A 19,749-nucleotide genomic window follows, 5' to 3' on the forward strand; every position below is an offset into this window, starting at 1 on the left:
CTACTATAGCATAGGGCTCAGCGGGATAACGAGCAAGTTAATACTTCTTAGTCCAGAAGCGACATGTAGCATGCACTTCCGATCGGGGAGGAACAATCGTCTTCTCCGGCTCTTATGCATCGTATGAGAGATCCCAATGATCTGCCCGGATCTGCAAACGGCCTTCTTGCGTTGTATTGTGTCGATTTCAAAACACGATCGAAAACAACTGCTCGCTTAATTTTCGGAATGGAGTTGCTACCCGGTGATTGACTCGAGCCCAATTAGCCAATGTTTCTATGTGGAACGCCGATAGGACGTTTTGGGACCAGGACCCAGCTTCGGTGCCACGGGAACGTCAATGCGTTCTGGAGAACCTGCAAGACCGTTGCAACCAGGGCGAGCACACCAAGACACGCGTTCGTAGGGCAACGTTAAGGTTAAGGTCAACAACAATACGATCCAAAGCAGACAGAGCCAGTAAAGCTACCGAAGTAGTCGCGCAGTAAGTAATATTGAAGGAGGACTGAGGGGGCAGCGAGTGAAATGTCGTAGGTTATTTGCTGTGCCTTTCCATTTTTCCGAACCCAAGTACCGAGGCACCAAAGAAAGGCCTTGTAGGTTACGGAGTTTGAAGTGGACGAAATTCTGGACGAAAGTGTTTGATGGGGAATGACCCTACGCTTAGATCTTCTGAAATGATCATCTACCACTCTGCGCAGACGGCTGCAACCTCGCAGCCTCGTTGGATATGAAATGAGTGCCGTAACGGGCAATGTCGTCACGGCGAAGACCGGGGGCATCTGTCTGTGTGTGCGTGTGCGTGCAGCTCCGACATTGCGACTTGCTGGAGTCCCGCTCTCTGTTTCTCTCTGTTTGCTTGCTCGGTCCAGGTGTATCGGAAGGGATGAGAGAGGTGCAGATCATGGAACGCGACGATCTGGACAATCTGCTCTTCGCTAAAACAGTGGCTTCCGTGGCAGCAGTGGTTACAAGTGTGTTCTGGCTGGGGGACGGGAACATACATCGGGCATTCAACATGCAGAGTAGCATATAATCAGCTGCGCCACTGCATGCCGTTGGGCTGTGACGGCTCTTATTGATATATATGTGAGTTGGGTGAGGGTGTGACTGTGTGACGAGAGGTGGGAAGCGGCGCACCTCGATGAGGCACGCAATGTCTGGTCGAGAAACATTAGGATGGGTTCTCCGACAGTGAACTAGCCAGGGTAAAAGTGGCCCGCCACGCGATGTCACAAGGGAAAATGGCCGGGAGCGTCAACAAGTTTTCTGTCACGTTCGACACTAAAATGTCCTGAGCCTGGTCCGGGTGCTCTCCTCCCTCCAGCAATAGCAACGGCTCCAGCAGACTCAGCAGCAAAGAATCCAGGAACGCCACAGGCCCCCCTTCACTTTCGGATCATTATCACCACTCACAGCGCCCGCTGCCCACCCCCTGCCCCGGCCCAGCTCCCACAACCGGAAAGCCAAGGCCGGCGTCTGCGTGCGACATCACAATGGCGGCATCTTGTGCTGGACCCCGGCGAAGCCACCCCCCACCCCCCCCATCCGCGAAGGGTGAAACATCACTGACGTCTGCGCACGGCCGAGAAAGTGTACGATTTTCCAGAGGGTAATAGTACCATGGCATTCTGGCCTGCTCATCGGCATATTTTGGTGCTACAATACGACCCCAATGACCACCATCATGACGAGAAACAGCGGGGGCAAGGTGAGCGCAAGCGAGGAAAGGGTCCATGCAACGCTGCAGGCAACGGACCCTGTTGCAGTCGCTCGCACTCGCGATCGCATCCCGCACTTTTGCTCCACGGCTGTCGCCGTTCCAGAATGAGCGGACATTCATTACTTATTGCAGGCCCTTCCTCTCTCCCTTCTGCGTCCCTCCCTTCTTGGTGCGAAGGGAGATGACGGAACGCAGGAGGTTGCAAAATATAGGCTTGAAAATCTCATAGCTGGTTCTTCGTCGTTATTGCGTCGGTCCGTTCTGATCTAATTTTTCATGTTCCAACGCTGAGCGTTTTATGTTTTTGCTCGACGGCCTTATTTTATTAATTCACGATGAGCAACATGGGCTCAGCTGGCGCGCCCAGCAACGTGGGCGGCGGTAGCGGCAGCGGCAATGGAGGCAGCGGTGGTGGTGGTATGGCGCTGGGCGGAGGCGACGGCCTGCCGCCGCCGATAGCGCCGATGGACCCGGCCGTGTTCGCGATGCTGCCCCATAACACGAGCACGGGGCCCATCATCGCCGTCAGCATCCTGTGCATGCTGGTCGCCGCGACGGCCGTGAGCCTGCGCGTCTACACACGGCAGTTCCTGCTCAACCGCGTCGGGCCCGACGACTTCATGGCCGTCGCCGCGCTCGCCGGCGTCGTCGCCCTGGGGTCCATCACCATCATCCACACCAACTTCGGGCTCGGCTCCCACATTTATGATATTGCGATGGACCCTTTCCTGATCATGGACTTCTTCAAGGTGCGTTTTCCCATGCCCCTTACAGTTCTTTCCCTTGCCACCTAAAGAACGAGAGAAACTAACAAACCGAAAAACAGTTCTTCTACCTCGGCGTCGTCGTCTACAACGTCTCGCTCGTCTTCGTCAAGCTGAGCCTTTTCCTGCAGTACTACCGCCTCGTGGACCAGGTGCCCCGGTACCGCCCCCTCTTCCTGTGCGCCGGTTTTGTGGTTATGGGCTGGACCGTCGCCATGATCTTCACCATGACCTTCATCTGCATCCCCGTCTACGCCTACTGGGACAAGAGCGTGCCGCACATGTGCCTGTCGGACCCCGTCATGCAGCTGACCAACTCCATCGGCAACATCATCACCGACGTGATCCTGCTGCTGCTGCCGATGCCCGTGCTCTGGCGCCTCAACCTGCCGACGCGGCAGAAGTGGAGCGTCATCGGCATCTTCAGCCTCGGGTTCATGTGAGTAGAAGAAACCCATTTCCAATTCAATCCTCCTCTCCTCCCCGCCCTGTCTCGTTCCTCATGTGAATGGCGAATAGCTGACTGACCACCCCTCCCCTGCGAACAGCACCTGCATCGTCTCCCTCCTGCGCGTCATCTTCGTCTTCGACCACGGCCCCTCGTCCGACATCACCTTCGAGGGCACCACCATCACGGGCTGGACCATCGCCGAGGTCACGACGGGCCTGCTAGCCTCGTCGCTCATCACGCTGCGGCCGCTCATGAGCAAGCTCTCGCCCGCGGCCTGGCGCAGCCGCCTCGGCAAGTCGACCAACGGCGGCAACACCACCGGCACCGGCACCGGCACCAACACCACAGAGCGCAAGTCGACAGACAACAAGAACGGTATCGTCAACGCCAACGACGAGCCGCCGATCCCATTGCAGCCGGTCCTGACACAAAAGCAGTACCAGCACCCGCAACAGCAACAACAACAAAATAGCCGCCCGTACTCCTTCCCCGAGAGCGAAGAAGGCGGCCTCGACAACGACCAAGCCTCCCGCGACAGCAGCGACGTCGAGCTCGTCGTGCAGAAGCCCACGCCGAACACGCCCGCGACCCCGTTCGCCGAGAAGCGGCGCCGGTCCCGCGTCAACTCGGCCGCCTCCCTGGCCGCCGTGCGCGACGCCACCGGCTGGGGCCCGCCGCCGCCCGCCCCGCCCTTCTACTTCGCCGAGGAGCAACAACAGCAAGAAACCCCGTCCCAGCAGCGCCGCGCTCAGCAGCAACAGGAGTACCAGCGGCACCGGCAGTCGCGCAGCGCGACCTTCTACAACAACAGCCTGAACTACAACCCCGGTGGGCTCGAGGGAGGAGTAGGCGCAGGAGGTGCAGGAACAGGAATAGGACGGGCCTCTTCTTCCTCCACGACGTCTCATGGACAATTGGGACAAGGACCCCCGGGCATGCGCAACAACCAGCACCGCCGCCACGCCTCGACCAAGTCGGCCGACCGCGTCATCTCGCTGCACCCGAGCTACTCCACCTCGTCCTACTCGACGACGCCGCCGCCGCCGCCGCCGCCCAAGTCGCCCTGGGCCCTGAACGCCGCGGTACCACCACCCCCGATGCCGCGGCCGTCCAACATGGGAACAGACCGGCAATCCACCCTGCCGCCGCTGCCGGCTCTGCCCCAGGGTAGGGGTATGGGTCCTGCTGGTCCCTCCAACCCGCTGCCGGCGACGCCGCGGGCGCCGCGGCCCCCGCCCAAGCATTCGCACAGCCAGTCGTCGTCGTCGACGCGGTCCGACATCTCGTACGAGGTCAAGGTGTGGTCGCAGAAGGGCGCGGGCGGTCCCCGCGGAGGAGTCGATGACCGGCGTTTTTAAGTAAAGTCGTTGTTATCGATCGATAGGAAAAAAAGCTATGTACGAATATTGTAAGAAAAGAGACGATAGGGGGTTAGGATAAGGGGTTAAGACCGAGAATCCAGGATAAGACAGGAAAGGATACGGATAAGTTACGATACCACAGGCTACGATACCCCCCAGTACATTACATATGTTTTACTATACATACAATACAAATCTTCTTTGTTGTTCAACTAGATTGTTCTCTCCCGTTCTCTCGTCGTGGACAGAGGCCTGTGTTTCGTTCCGTCTTTCGGTCGGCAACTGAGCGATGTGACTTCGGCAACTCTTGACAATAACTACCAGTCGTTAGTAGAACACCACCCTGCAATGCGAATGACCACTCAGCCAAATATAGGTACTCCGAAAGCGGCGAGGCAGCTTCCTACTTGTTTCATTGCCGTACCTTGCTGTCATACGGATACTCGCGATATTATGTTGTCCGTGCTGCACCGTCTCCCGTAAAAATCCAAAAACACCATGCTATGCAGCCCAGTAAAAGCGTAAGGCTGTTTATCCGTCCATCCATCCGTTGCGCCCAAAAGTTTTTATTTACTCCAACCCGCTCCCGCGCTCTCTCTCCTCCCTTAACTAATTCCTCACTTCGCCCATAGCATCATCACCATCAGCATCACGTCGCGTGACGAGTAGGTTGGTATGATTCGTGACCCCGTTCGTGCTCGGCAGATCCCTGTGGTCCGCCAAATTGCCGAGCAGGACCTCGATCTTCCGAATGAGGTCCGGGATGCGGAAGGGCTTGGAGACGACGTCGTCCATGCCGCTGCGCTTGGCGGACGTGATCTGCTCGTCGCGCACGTTGGCCGTGACGGCGATGACGGGGACGTGACCCCGCACCTTCCCGTCGTTCTGCATCTTGCGGATCTCGCGTACGCACGTGAGACCGTCCATGTTGGGCATCTCCAGGTCCATCAGGACGACCGAAAGCTTGCGCCCGCCGGGGCCGCGCCGGTACGTCGTCTGTTCCAAAAATGCCAGGGCCTCGAGGCCGTCGTTGGCGGCGTCCACGCCGATGCCCGCCTTCTTCAGCTGCTTCACGAGCACCTTCTGGTTCACCAGGTTGTCTTCGACCACCAGGACCTGCAGCTCTTTCTGGTCGAACAGCGGGGCGGCCTTGGCCGAGACGAGGTTGGTCACGAGGTCTACGGCGGGCCCGGTAGAGGCAAGGTCTTGGCGCTGGGGAGCTAGGGGCGTCGTAAGGGAGGAAGCGCCGGTCATCGAAGCCACGATAGGAGTGATACGTCTCTTCATGGCTGGCTGAGGGGTCTCGGTTCGTCTGGCAGTAATGAAGAAGGCAAAAGTACTGCCGTGGTCCGCCTTGGAAGAAACACCGATTTGGCCACTGTGGAGCTCGGCCAGCTGGCGACATATGAACAGGCCCAGACCACTGCCTCCGTACTGAGCGTGGGTGCGGGGCGAGGCTTGCGAGAAGCGCCCAAAGAGAACCTTTACTTCTTCGGGCGTCAGGCCGCAACCCGTATCCGAGACCTGGAAGCACAGGTAAATAATCTCGCCGTTGCCCCCATCCTCCCCGAGGGGGATTCCCGGATTCGACGTCCGGACGGGGATGTACTTGAAGCCGGGAGCGTTAGCATCCGTGGGCGGGGACTTGGACACGGCAACCGACACCGTGATAACGCGTCGGTCGGCGGCGGCCGTGAATTTGATGGCGTTCGTCACGAGGTTGATGAGGATCTGGAGGACCCGGCTGGGGTCGAAATTGACCCAGTCGACGCTGAGGGCACGGAACGAGTCATCGGCGTGCGTGACCATTTGTATGTCCTTGGCCTGCAGCTCGGGCTCGAACATCTTGACGGCCCGCCGGAGCACTTCGATCGGCTGTGCGGGAATCGGGGTGATAACGAGAAGATTCGAGTCCAGTTTAGAGACGGTAAGAATATCATCGACGATGGACTTCTGGTGCTGGACGCAGAGCGAGATGGTGCGGGCGGCATCGAGGCAGTTATCGACGTCTTCGGCGGATGGCGGGCAGTTTTTGCCGCGGTGTGTGTCTAGGGTGGTTAGGATGTCGTCGGAGCATTGCAGGATGGCGCTGAGAGGGTTCCTCATCTCGTGGGACGTGATATCAATAAACTCGTTTTGCTGCCTCCGTGTCTCTTCGGCCTCTTGCAGACGTCGGTTCTGAAGTCCCTGTGCCCATTTGAGATGGGAAATGTCGGTAACGGAGCCCATGATGGACCGCACAGAGCCTTCGGGCGCGAGCTCGGGCTGTGCAGTCACCAGAAGCCAGTAATCGATAGCTTCGCCGTTTAGATCCACGGGCTGAACGCAGATCTTCTTCATTTGTACTTCGCCGGACCATGGAGTCCGCTCCACCACCATCTGATGCCAGCCACTCTGCATATGCTTCGTGCTGCACTCGGCCACTTGTTCCAGCCACGACATCTCGTACAAGTTTTCACGCGGGTGGCCCGTCATCTCAAAGTATCTGTCGTTGCCTTCGCGGAGGACGCCGTCCGTATTCACCAAGAACATGCCGAGGGGGAGAGCTCCGTCATCCGCCGCAGCCGACTCGTCTGGAGAGCCAGTTGCTGTGTTAAATGCTCTTGTTCTAGCGCCGCTGCCTCGGCGGCGTCGCGAGACCGTCTCACTTCCTCTTCGTACAACATAAAGGAGGCGAGGGATGTGGCCAGCTGTCGGTGCAACATAATAGTAAAAGAGCGGTACCCTTTGTCGTAAGGGCGCCGCGGATTTACACCGAGCAGCAGGAAGCCCAGCACCATGTCCCCGTTGGTGGGACGGACCGGGAATATGATGGCAGAATCGCAGGGGTCGCCGAATCCGCGGAACGTGATATCTTCTAGTAGCTCCTCCGGAAGAGTCCCGTCTCGGGTGTGTAGCAACAAAGGTTCCCTCGTGCGCATGGCTTCTCGGAATGCCGGGATGAACCCTTCACGGCTCCGCTTCAGATCGAGCTGTTTGGGGGCAGCAAGGTGTCCCTCGGTCACCCCGATGGTGCCCTCTAGGTGGCACGACTTTAGCGAGATGGTGCTACCCGACGAGATAGAAACCTGGTCGTTTTCTTCGCTATCTCCGACCGAGTAGAGTAGCGCAAAGGGTACGTCGAAATGGTTGTCCTCCAGGCCCTCGAGCAGAAGCCTCCAGAATTGCTTGACGCTCTTGGCGCGGGACACCGTCTCGCCGAGTCTGTTGATGGTACTCATCCGGCGATGGCTCAAGACCGACTGCGTCGTCTCGAACGGGGCATTGTAAAAGCCCAGTATGCGATCAGTTCCTCCGTAGAGGGGTGTCCACGACCACGACCAGAAGGTCTCTTCCAGCAAGCCATAGCGTTCAATCGGCAAATAATCATCGATCTTGCGAATGGAGATGCCCGTGCGCGCGCATTCAGTGAAGACGCCGCTGACGGAGTCCCAGAGTTCGGAAAAGGGACCAGAGAAACCGGTGCCCATCAAGGCAGGATGCTTGTTCCCTGCCACCTCGATGGCGTAAGCCTCGTTGTAGAGCATGGTCAGGTCATTGCCCCAGAAGAGGGCGGCAGGGTGGGGATTGTTCATGACCAAATTCACCGTCTGGCGGAACTCGGGGGACCATTTCTTCAAGGACCCCAAGGGCGTATTCTCCCACTGGATGCCCCGGGCAAGCTGGAGATGTGGCGACAGGATTCCCTTGGGTTTCGGCGCGGTCCAGTCGGCCACGACCTTCTCCGGGGCGGCCAGGAAGAGCTTCTTGCTCTGTGTGGAGGTGGTATTGTTGGAGCTGGAGCCGGAGTTTTTGGGAGGCGGCTGCGGTTTGGCCAGTGCCGACGACACGAGGGTAGAGCTTCTGTCGGTTTGATCGACCGAATACTTGCGCTTTCTTTGGGCCGCCGGCTGGTCTTCCGGGGATCTTTCCGAGACCACGGAGAGATCCCGTACAGGGACACTATGGGCATAGAGGTTGCCGCTGATGAGTCTCCAGCGCTTACGGACGGTCGAACCCGTCCAGATCATGTCTTGGAACATATGCGACAAAGGAAAGACATCTCGGGAGTCGTCAAACCTAGTGACGCCGGTGGCCCAGCTGCTGAATTCCTCGTAGGGACGTTGAATGTCCGGGGCGCCCTTGCCCAGGATGGTGTCGTGGAGAGGCTCATGGAGGCGGAGAGCGGAGTTGCAAAAGACGGGGAGGATCCTGGAGGCGCCAATGGTGGCGCTCTCATCCGGGTCCAGATCAATCACAAAGGTCGGGCGCGAATCCTGTTCGAGCACCTCGGTGATGGAGCAGGCATTGAACTCATGCAACGATTTGCTCTCCTCGGTGGGCGCTAGCTGTTGAGGTTCGGTTGCGATGCTGCTGTCGTCGATGTCCTGGGCGGCCGGCGAGCGGGGCCGTGGCATCACGACGGAGGCCATGGAAGAGAGCAGCGGATGATGATGTCATGAAGAAGTCGTCCGGCACAGTCCATATCGCAGCAGAGAGAGGTTTGTTTCTCTCTCAAATGGCGATCAAGTAGGCGACAACGAGGCGTAGCAAGCGCGAAGTCATGGCGGACCAAGCAAATTTGCTGGTAACGAATTGTGAGCAGAGCAGTAAAACACGGGGTAACGTGTCAGAAAAAAGTAAAAAACAAGCAGCAGGAAGTTCAGACGACGCCGTTGGCGAACGCCTCTCCAGTCAGTCGGAAGTATGAAGAGTTTAAAGGCCTCGACCGGGCTCGATAGGTACGCTGATGTTGGCTAGTTTTAGGGACTTACACACCTAACGCGAGTACTAGGATCTCTGTTACTCTAACAATAACACCTGGCGAGGGGAGGTAAGCAAATGCAAGTAGGATCGTAGTCGTAGGTGGGTGGTGAGATGAGAAGGAGATCGGCAGGAAAAGGGCCAACGTAGGTATGTAGGCCAGTGGCAGTGGCCGTCACAAGTGGATGATGGGAAAAGTCGAGTGGAAGCTGTGCTTTCCGCTCTCTCTTCCCCCCCCCCAGCCTCCGTCAAGTTGAGGTCAAGCTGGGCCAAGCACCAGCAACACCCCGGCAACTTAACTCAAGGTTCTTACTTCCTGTAGTTAGCACAGCCAACAGCAGAGTGCCGCATATGCGCACGCACCAGCCCTATATCACGGGCAACATCAACTTGCAGCGACAACTCCGGCAGCAAGCAGGCAAGCGAGGCCAAGGAGACAGACAGACTGACCAGGGCCGTCTTGTAGTTCGAGTCAATCCTGCACCATGATTGGCACGGGCCACGGCCGCCAATTTTGATCGTGATCCACCGTGCCAATCACCGATCATCAACCATAATAAGCACCTAGGCACTAAGATAGATGTTATCCAGATCCATCCAGCTGGGTCAGCCGCAGTGGCAGATCAACTAGTGGTAATACCTGCCAAGTTTCCTAGTAGTACCTGTCATTTACATATACCGTAAGGGTTCCCCAGATCAGATATATACGGACTTGCAACTTGTAGGCCGGCAAAGAGCATTGTTGCTATTCAGGCTGTTTACTTTGCCTATCACACGAGACGGTGTGCCATGCTACGCCGTATGCAACGAGGTGGGACAGGCCATGCGAAACTGCTCATCACTGCTAGTCACGGCTTGGGCGGCTCAATTGCCCCAATCACTTCTTCGGTTCGCGACGTGGGATCTCCTAACCTTCACTGCTTAACGCCGATATTGTGCAGCTTGTCGGGTTGGTCATGCTGTCTTATTGATCATACTGCCAGACTGATTGACAAACGAGGCTGTGGTTGGTGTCTTCTTCTTCTTCCCAACCCATGCTGTCGTTGGTAGCCTGCCTGTGCCATATCCATACTAATATCTCTCCTTATCCTTGACGGGCAAGTCGGTGCCGGCCGCCTTCTTGTACTGGCCGCGGATGGCGTCGGAGATGGCTTCGTCCTTGGCTTGCTCGGCGGCACTCTCGTTGCTCTGTTGACCTTGGCCCATGACATGCTCCTGAACCCAATCCACGCCTACATGTCGCATCAACCAGGTCAGTACCGTCGACGAATCAATCGGGCGATGGATGGGGAGAGTATTGTGGCCGTATGTGGAGGAGGGATGTGGAGGAGGGATGGAGGCAGAGACAGAATGTCACGTCCGAGAGGTACGCACCTTTGTCCAATGCATCTTCGTTCTTCTCGCTCTCGGGGCCGCCGCCCGCCATACCGTTCAGCTTGTCCATGAAGCCTCCACCCGAGGAGGACGACTGTTGGCCTTGCTGCTGTGACTGCTGCTTCTGCTCCGCTCCCTTGGAGTCGTTGTTGCCGGTCAACTTGTTTACGAAGTCCATGATTGGGGTGTGGCTTGGTGAAGACGGTGTATGTAAGTGTGTGTTATCCACTTGGTGGCTGGTTTATTGTAAGCGGGGTAGTCGGTTCAAGTTGCTGATGCTGAGGATGATGCACAAGTACGGATTCTGGAATTGATGGAGGAGGGGAGATTGCAAGATGGGAGATGTCGAATTGATTATGTATCAATTCAAGTCGCTTAATCATAGCCATGTGTAAGTAAGGTTGTCATTGTTTCAAGGCCGCCAAAGGCGCCCAAAGAGCCTCCGATGGGAGTGATGTCACACCCAATCTAATCTTGGCAGCTGAAATGGCACCCCGCGATCAGCTCTCTCGCCAATCGCCCGCCTGGTATGACAGAGCCAACCATGTTCAACGGAAGATGCCTAAAATCAGGGAACAACGTCGCACAACCTGGCCATCTGGCAACTTGGGGAGAAACAAGAAAACCGGTCTAAGATGGCGTTGTGTTATGTCTGAATGTTGCCCAGTCATGCAAGGAGCCAGTCATGATTGCAATGCGCCAAGATCAAACATCCATTTCAAACCAATGCATCATCTCTTCCCCGCTTGATGAACATGCCATGACGGTGTTGGTCTTCAGCCACCCTGCCCGCTAATCGGTTAGGCCTTGCGCCAACTCATTGGAAAGCTCAAGTTAGAAGCTACCTAGCCTTGAGCCACTTGATCTATCATCCCCATCCGGATACGGCTTTCGAAGCTTGCAATTATTACGCTTCCCTTCTTCCCCTCATTCGCAAGCAGTTTGTTGAAGTCCAAAGCATACACCGTCGCCAAGAAGCAAAGATTCTATCGGGTACGGTCGTGCTGGACCAGGCGTGTCTGTTCGTCTTCCTGTGAACGAGGACCCTCATAGATACTCTTCCAAAGTTCCGTACCACGAACCACTAACGGAGACACCCATCCGGAAAACGGCTGGATGCACCCGAAGGGCGGTAGTATGGCGTATCACATGAACAATGAACATGGTGAGATGATGACTTGAGCTCGGGAACTGGATGGCCCTCAGGGGTTTTATATCCGAAGCCAACTCTTTCATTTCCATCAACTGACCATCGTGGTGGCTCTCAAAATAGCTCGTTACGGCTGCTGGGTCACCAGGTGTTAACGCCCCAAACCCCGGGCCGCTTCTTTGGCTGCATACAGCTCCGTCTCTTCATGCACTGCTCAGAGGGCTGATACCCGATGACGTCTCACCTAATAGGCCTACGAGGCATTTACATCTCACGGCCGGTCAAATGCCCGTCGGTTGTTTCATGCTTGGTAAGTCTGGTCTGTTGAGCCATGCGCACTCGGAGGCATGGTGCTCTGCTCGGCCCGCAAGGGTTCTTCATCTGGCCATCGTAGGTGACGGTGGTGGCATCAAAACGGGTTCGCTGCACCTCAAGCGCCTCGGTGTCGGCAGTGTTTGAAGAGGCTTGAGAATGTGACAGCAAAAACAACCTATTCACATATTCCGCCGCTGGCTAGATGAGAGTACATGCGTGGAATGCATCTCAATTGGTAGCTGGGCGAGAGGTTGGATACGTGCTGCTGCTTGAACTCCTGATTGGTTTTCTCCATCAACACCCCGCGATGCGACACCGGACCACTATCGTTATCAACGGCAGCTTGCCCAGCCCCACTTGCTGCTGGAACAAAGATGAAGACAACCTGTGTATCCAGGCATGTCATAAATTTATAATTCCACATGCCAGAATAAACTAGTATATTTCTAATGCGTTGTTAGTAAATGAGCCAGAAGTTCAAAACCAGCTCCATTAGTCGGGTCGACCAAATGCCAACGGTTTCAACCATGGGCTTTTTGTTTCGCAGAGCCACCAAGCCCCACTGTAGCTGGTAGTTGATCTTATCTCCGTAACGGTTGCATTTGAAGTTGACGAACGAACCTCACTTACTTCCAAATATCAACTCCCAAACATACCGTTTGGGCTTCCTTTCCGAATCACTACTGCCCTTCATCTCGCGCTCATTTACGCCAGATAGCCCAACATGGGCGGTCATCTTGTCACCGTTGCGGCATGCTCGCTGAACCAGGTATGGCTTGCACTTCTTTTTCAAAAAGAGCTTGCTAACGCTGATGAGGGTCGGATAGTGGGCACTTGATTGGGAGGGCAACCTCGAGCGCATCGTAGAGAGTATTCGCCGGGCCAAAGCAGCCGGGGCCCGGCTCCGAGTAGGCCCTGAGCTGGAAATTTCAGGATATATGGCTCAGGACCATTTCAAAGAACAAGACACTTTCTTGCACAGCCTCGAGGTGCTCGCTCGGATTCTGACGGACAAGTCGTGCTACGACATAATTCTTGATCTGGGACTGCCGATTCAGCACCGTAACGTGAGCTACAACTGCCGGGTAATATGTTATAATTCGAAGATACTCCTCATCAGGCCGAAGCAATTCCTCGCCTCCGATCTGAACTATAGAGAACAAAGGTGGTTCCTGCCGTGGTCCAAGCCTCGTCAGACGGAAGATTACCATCTGCCTCGGATGCTTCAGAAAATCCAGGGCGCCACCCACGTTCCTTTTGGAGACGCACTGATTTCCTCGCCCGACACCTGTTTCGGCGCCGAGACTTGTGAAGAATTATTTACGCCAAACGCACCGACGATTTCTATGGGCTTGGACGGCGCAGAGGTCTTCACAAATTCGAGCGCCAGCCATTGGGAAATCCAGAAGCTCGATACCCGAATAAAGCTGATTTGCGAGGCGACGCGGAAGTCGGGGGGTGTTTATCTGTAAGTAAGCGCTTTTCGGGGTCTATTCCTTCCTATTCCAATCTTTATTCCTCGTTTACCAGTGCCTCAAAGCGGATGGATTCGCCGTTTATTCGAGGATTTGCCTTTATTCCGTCCTGAGACATCTTGCTTGTTCTAAAAAGAGTAATACTAACGCCGAGAAGATACGCCAACCAGAAAGGCGGGGACGGAGACAGGCTGTACTTCGACGGCTGTTCCATGATTATTGTCAACGGCGATATTGTCGCACAGGGGAGCCAGTTCAGTCTCGACGACGTCGAGGTGGTGACGGCAACGGTGGACTTGGAGGAAGTCCGCGCCTATCGCTCTGGCATCTCTCGAGGCTATCAAGCCGTCACATCATTGGCAAAGTACCAACGCATCCAGACCGACTTCGAGCTGAGCCCCGAAGAGGAGGAATTCGACATCACGAAACGCCGCTCCGCCGTCATTCAACCACGCTACCATAGTGTAGAAGAGGAGATCGCCCTTGCGGCAGGGTGCTACCTGTGGGATTACCTTCGACGTTCAGGCCAGGCCGGGTACCTGGCCCCCCTGAGCGGCGGCATCGACTCCTGCGCCACCGCCACCATCGTCTTCTCTATGTGCCGCATCGTGATGCAGGCCGTCAAGGAAGGAAACCCCCAGGTGATCGAGGACGTCAAGCGCGTCGCCAAGTACAAGGGCGAGAACGTCCTGCCCGATACGCCCCAGGAGCTCTGTAACCAAATCTTCTCGACCATCTACATGGGCATGGCGACCATGTCGTCGGCCGAGACGCGCAAGCGGGCCAAGGATCTGGCCGAGGCCATCGGCAGCTACCATATCGATCTCAACATCGACGACGTCTACAACGCCCAGAAGGCGCTCATCGTCAACACCACCGGGTTCGACCCGCAGTTCAAGGTCCACGGCGGCTCGTACCAGGAAAACATTACGCTCCAGTGCCTGCAGGCCCGGATCCGCATGGTGACGGCCTATGAGTTCGGGCAGATCCTGTCGACAACGCGAGGCCGACCTGGAGGCGGAAGTCTCTTGGTCCTGGGGAGCGCCAATGTCGGTGAAAGCTTGCGTGGCTATCTGACCAAATACGTAAGTGATATGTTGTTTTGGTCCCTTGAATCATGATGCTAATAGTGTGGCAATGCAGGACTGTTCTAGCGCCGACATCAACCCGATTGGCTCCATCGACAAGTCCGACCTCAAGCGATTCATCAAATGGGCCGTCAAGGACTTTGACATCCCCTGCCTGCAAGAGTTCTTGGATGCGACGCCGACTGCTGAGCTGGAGCCCATCACGTCCGAATACGTGCAGGCGGACGAGGTACGACTTTCGGTTTTTCTTCCTGTTCCACGGCCGAGGTGTTACCTCCTTTCTCTGCCGAGACCTGCCGAGACTTGCGATTCCTTTCCCGAATGAATGAACAAATGCTAACTTCCTTGCAGGCCGACATGGGCTTCACGTACGACGAGCTGACGGTACTGGGCCGGCTGCGCAAGGAGGTCAAGCTGGGGCCCTTTGGCATGTTCCAGCGGCTGGTGCACGACTGGAGCGCCGACTACACGCCAGCGCAGGTGGCTGAGAAAACGAAAAGATTCCATCGTCAGTTACTCCGTTCTTCCTTTCTTTGCTGGACGAGCAACGCTGACGAAAGGAAACAGACTTCTACGCCATTAATCGCCATAAAATGACCACTCTCACGCCCTCGCTGTAAGTTGACTTCTTCCCAAATCAGTGTACTTCGAGAGTTATGCATACTGCCTATCATTAAGATTGCCTACATTTCATCCTTCGACCCCTGTTCCCCTTTGCAGAGAATAGTAGTGCTAACTGAGTGTCGAAAGCCATGCGCAACCTTATTCGCCCGACGATAACCGGTTCGACCTCCGACCTTTCCTGTACCCGCCCTTTTGGAAGTCGTGGTCGTTCAAGCGGATCGACGCCGAGCTGGAGAGGATCGAGGCGACGATGGCCAAGAAGAAGAAGGATGGTGGTGTTGAAGCGGAGATCGATTGATCGGCTGTAGACATGGTAACAGCAATGAAGTGCCGGGTATAGACCAGGTCCGTTTGGTCTATCCACAGACACTCCCAGTGCCACCCTATGCTCAGTGCGTATGTCAAATACTCTTGAGTGCTCATGATCCGAATATGTACTTTTGTGACTTGATGACTGAAGGACTTGACCACGAATTGCTATTGATCTCATGTGAGATAATTGGGTGCTCGATATCAATAATGAAATGCACTTTGGCTCCTTCACGCTTTTTACCGTCATGGGATCGACCATTTGTAAGTGTAGATGCAGTCAACCCCAGGTTAAGGTGTTGCCAATCCTGCCCGAGGATGCCCAGAGATTCGTTGCGGCATATTCAATATACCCACCCACGGAGGACTGAGATCCGTTTCAAGAAAAGAGAAGCGTAGTTTCAGGCCGCATTTACTTTTGAGAATAGCCTCGGTCGTGCCGCCGTGTAGGTTACAAACCATCTCTATTCTATTCCGTCGTCTTTTGATTATCGTGTAGTCATAGTCGCCCGAAAGCGGAGGTTCCAACCCACTAAGCTTGGTGGGGTTCACGTTCTAGACGCAGTCGCTCACATACAAAATTTCTACTGCGTTACGGGTGTTTCTGTGTGTGACTGACTGGCTGAGGATAGAGAGAATAGTATTTCAATTCTTAAGATCTACGGTTTTTTTTTGGTAGCGGTGAATTCGATTGGACAGCAGCGGGTATACTCACAGGTAACGTTTTGGTTGTGAGTAGAAAACTGTAAACCATAAAAACAGGTCAGCTACCTCATGGCACGTTGGAGTTGCAGCACAGCGCTGAAGCCCATCCAGCAGCAGCTAAGCCGAAGCTCGTTGACTCATCCTCTCACCACCACTTCCACGACACCAATCAGCAGCCTCATCCGTCTTACTCATCAGCTACCCCTGAGAGGAATCAGACTCTACTCTCAGCAGGCCAACATCCGCCAACAAAAGGAACAGCTCAACCTGTTGTCCCCCAACCAGCCCAAAAGCAACAGCATGTCCACCGCCGCCAACGCCGCGAACCCGCCCAGCGATGACCACATCCTGACGCTGTCCTGCCCGGACAAGCCGGGCATCGTGCACGCCGTGACGGGCCTGCTGGCGGCCCAGAACCTCAACATTTTGGATTTGCAGCAGTTCTCGGACCGCACGTCCGAGTCCTTCTTCATGCGCGTGCACTTCGGGCACGCCGCGTCCACCTCCCCTTTGCTGGACGAGCCCCTCAAGAAGCTGAGCGAGGACTTCAAGATTCAGTCAATCGACGTGCGCCCACGCTCGGCCAAGCCCCGCGTGCTGATCATGGTCTCCAAGATCGGCCACTGCCTGAACGATTTGCTCTTCCGCGCCCAGCGCACGGGGCAGCTCAACATCGAGGTGCCGCTCATCGTCTCGAACCACCCGGACTTCGCGCCCCTGGCCGAGTCCTACGGCATCGCCTTCCACCACCTGCCCGTGACCAAGGACACGAAACTGGAGCAGGAGAAGCAGATCCTCGACCTCATCGCCCAGCACAACATCGACCTCGTCGTCCTGGCGCGCTACATGCAGGTCCTGACGCCGGGCCTCTGCACCGCCATGAGCGGCCGCATCATCAACATCCACCACTCCTTCCTGCCTTCCTTCAAGGGCGCGAAGCCCTACCACCAGGCGTACGAGCGCGGCGTCAAGATCATCGGCGCGACGGCGCACTTTGTCACCGCGGACCTCGACGAGGGCCCCATCATCGAGCAGCGCGTCGCGCGCGTCGACCACGCGCTCAGCCCCAAGGAGCTCGTCGACGAGGGCAGCAACGTCGAGAGCCAGGTCCTCGCCGCCGCTGTCAAGTGGTGGAGCGAGAAGCGCGTCTTCCTCAACGGCACCAAGACCGTCGTCTTCAACTAGGAGAAGCGCTCGTCAAATGCTTTGAGAGAGACAGGGAGACCAGCAGTAGGACGGGGAGAATCTTTGCAAAGGTGTGCTAGTATCTGGTGCTGATCCAATCGGTACATCCAATTCGAACAAAATCTAAAGGAGATGTATATATGGAGCACGATATTCAAAAATAGGTTTGCAAAAGTTGGTGGCTACTAAAAGAAAAGGGAAAAGAGTGTTGATTGTCGATGATGGGGTCAATAGACATGAGCAATGCATCTTCAGTATGGCTTGATCTTTTCTTCTTCTTCTTGTCCAATCTTCCTGGTCTATTGTCTTGTCTATAGTATGAGCAAGCAATGCGTCTAAATTACGGTCTCCTAACTCATCTTTCTATCAACTGTGTTCATTTGCCGCCTGAGTAAGAGACCACAGCCCACTTGCCACTCCACGCCCACTTCCGAATACCACTATTACCGCCACCGCCTTCGGTTGCGCGGATCCTCTCGTCATCGCCAGGCTTCAACCCGACAACTACGTCGGCTTTGCACGTCCTCAGCGCCAGGACATTGACGCCGGAGCCCGGTCCCATGGGGCCAATGGCCTCTGTGAAAGGGGTCGTAGGATCCCAGGCAGCCTGTAAAGATATCAAGTTAGCAACTTTTCCTTCTCTGATATCAGTGCAATCGCAATGCAATAATACTCACATCAGCAGTTAGCTTGCGGTAGTTCAGGTCTCCCTTGAAGATGACCAGCTCGCTAGTCTTCAGGTCTTCCACCAGATCCTCCTCCGCGGGCAGCCTCCAGAAGCTGCCGCCGTTTGTCCAGAACTGGTTGGGCCGGATCACGAACTGGCCCTCGGCGTAGAGCTGGCCCCACTGCTGGAACAGGAAGGCGAGGTCGTCGGCCTCCTTGTCGGACAGGGGCTCGGGCGTCTTGTCCTGCAGCTTCTCGTCCTCCGACTGCGTTTCGTAGAACTTCTTGGGCTGCGCCAGGGCGCTCAGCAGGTCCGAAAAGTCCTGCGGCACGACGTCGGACACGAACCAGGGGATGGACTTGGGGTGCAGCACGACGTTTGTCGCGAGGCCCGACGACAACAAAAAGCCGGCCAGGATCAGGTCGACGTACAGCTCGAAGCCGGCGTTGTCGAGGACGATGTCGACTCTGCGTTCTGTTTTGCCCTCGTCGCGCGCCTTCTTCAGGACCTCGTAGGCGGCCTCCAGGTCGTTGACCAGGATGTTCTTCTCGCTCGCCTTGCGCGCCTCGGAGCCCTGCAGCTTCTGGATGTCCTCGTACGTCAGGCTCGTCAGCAGCGACAAGTCGGTAGCGTTGCCCCACAGGCAGATCTCGCACATCTCGTGAAAGAGGATCTTCTCGGCCTCGGCGTGCTCGGGGGTGCCCTTTTGCGTCTTGTCCTTCTCCATCTGGCCGATCAGGTCCTTGTAGCGGGCGGCGAGCTCGAGGACGGCGGGGCGCGAGGAGCGGAAGGTGGCCATCTTCTGGCGCGCGAAGATGTCGTACTGCTTCCAGTGGGTCGAGAGGCTGAAGGAGGTGCTGACGCGGCGGTACAGGTAGCACTCGCTGAAGAGCCAGGGCGACTGGAACCAGGACGGGTTGCCCAGCTTCTCGAGCTCCTGGTTGTAGCCGGCGATGTCGGGCTCGTCGTCGTCACGCAGGGGCGTCATCTGTCGGTCGTGCTGCAGCTCGTACTTGAGGCGGGCCAGCTCGGCGACGATGGCCTTGCCCTCATTCTGCTTGGCGGGGTCGTCGCATTGGGAGACGGAGCGGTAGGTGTCGTCGATGGCGCCGGTCTACGTGGGTGGTCAGATAAAAGAAATGCAGGCAAATGCTTATATACAGTACAAGGGAGGTTGTTGCTCACAATGATGACGGGCCATCGATCGCGGGCCGAGACATAGGCAAACGACTTCTCGTCGTTGTTCATGTACTGAGCTGGACAAGCGGGCTGGTCAACTTGGAACTGAGGGCTCGGTGGATGGTCGCCTTACGGGTCTTGGTTTCCAGTTCCATCTTGTCGAGGGGGTATACTGAATGGCGACTGAGTGCAACAGAGTACAAGTATGCAAGGTGACCGGAGAGAGAGAAATGTTCGGCAATGCTTGAGGGTTGTTGAATCGTTGAATTTACTAGGATGGCGGGGCAAATCGGCGGTTTGGCGGGGTAGCTTCCGTCGTTATGTCATGTTAAGACTGAAGTCATCCATTTGCATACTTCATTGCGAAGCATTCATTTCTTACCACAGCACCTAGGTAGGTAACCATCCTACAGTTTTCTTAACCACTTTAATTGCCCACAACCTCGCTGCGTAGAGTTTCCAGGCGCTGGAGCAACTCACGAGTGCACTGGCCAACTAGTTCATGACGTCTTCTCTCAAGCAATCGGACCCCGTCAGTTGCTTGAAACGGAAGCTCGGTCATCACCCTGAACGCAACCATAGTGGTCGAGTCTATCCATATTAATGAGACTGGGTGTGATGTGTACAGTACCAGTA

The 19,749-nt window shown here is 56.0% G+C and overlaps 6 protein-coding genes across 6 annotated transcripts; 3 read left to right on the plus strand and 3 right to left on the minus strand.

Annotated features, from left to right (window-relative positions):
- Positions 1-2,058: 2,058 nt before the first annotated feature.
- On the plus strand, positions 2,059-4,296 carry PG994_009547 (uncharacterized protein; the record flags this gene model as incomplete). Its single annotated transcript, XM_066860956.1, has 3 exons — positions 2,059-2,472; positions 2,550-2,926; positions 3,036-4,296. The coding sequence occupies 3 exons, from the start codon at positions 2,059-2,061 to the stop codon at positions 4,294-4,296; spliced, it is 2,052 nt and encodes a 683-aa protein (XP_066713126.1).
- Positions 4,297-4,908: 612 nt separating this feature from the next.
- PG994_009548 (uncharacterized protein) lies at positions 4,909-8,696 on the minus strand (the record flags this gene model as incomplete). The annotated part of the gene is made up of 2 exons (XM_066860957.1): positions 4,909-6,916; positions 6,961-8,696. The coding sequence occupies 2 exons, from the start codon at positions 8,694-8,696 to the stop codon at positions 4,909-4,911; spliced, it is 3,744 nt and encodes a 1,247-aa protein (XP_066713127.1).
- Positions 8,697-10,113: 1,417 nt separating this feature from the next.
- Positions 10,114-10,594, minus strand: PG994_009549 (uncharacterized protein; the record flags this gene model as incomplete). Its single annotated transcript, XM_066860958.1, has 2 exons — positions 10,114-10,274; positions 10,417-10,594. The coding sequence occupies 2 exons, from the start codon at positions 10,592-10,594 to the stop codon at positions 10,114-10,116; spliced, it is 339 nt and encodes a 112-aa protein (XP_066713128.1).
- Positions 10,595-12,605: 2,011 nt separating this feature from the next.
- On the plus strand, positions 12,606-15,366 carry PG994_009550 (glutamine dependent NAD synthetase; the record flags this gene model as incomplete). The annotated part of the gene is made up of 7 exons (XM_066860959.1): positions 12,606-12,650; positions 12,709-13,349; positions 13,514-14,441; positions 14,500-14,673; positions 14,796-14,952; positions 15,012-15,060; positions 15,195-15,366. 7 exons carry the CDS (start codon positions 12,606-12,608, stop codon positions 15,364-15,366), a joined length of 2,166 nt encoding a protein of 721 aa, XP_066713129.1.
- A 1,016-nt stretch (positions 15,367-16,382) lies between these two features.
- PG994_009551 (formyltetrahydrofolate deformylase) lies at positions 16,383-17,267 on the plus strand (the record flags this gene model as incomplete). The annotated part of the gene is made up of 1 exon (XM_066860960.1): positions 16,383-17,267. One exon carries the CDS (start codon positions 16,383-16,385, stop codon positions 17,265-17,267), a length of 885 nt encoding a protein of 294 aa, XP_066713130.1.
- Positions 17,268-17,643: 376 nt separating this feature from the next.
- PG994_009552 (uncharacterized protein) lies at positions 17,644-19,268 on the minus strand (the record flags this gene model as incomplete). Its single annotated transcript, XM_066860961.1, has 4 exons — positions 17,644-17,874; positions 17,945-19,048; positions 19,120-19,190; positions 19,247-19,268. The coding sequence occupies 4 exons, from the start codon at positions 19,266-19,268 to the stop codon at positions 17,644-17,646; spliced, it is 1,428 nt and encodes a 475-aa protein (XP_066713131.1).
- Positions 19,269-19,749: the final 481 nt, after the last annotated feature.

Source organism: Apiospora phragmitis (assembly GCF_038363925.1).
Source record: "Apiospora phragmitis strain CBS 135458 chromosome Unknown utg000009l:1.0-1189150.0:1.0-1190623.0, whole genome shotgun sequence".
Lineage (NCBI taxonomy): Eukaryota > Fungi > Ascomycota > Sordariomycetes > Amphisphaeriales > Apiosporaceae > Apiospora > Apiospora phragmitis.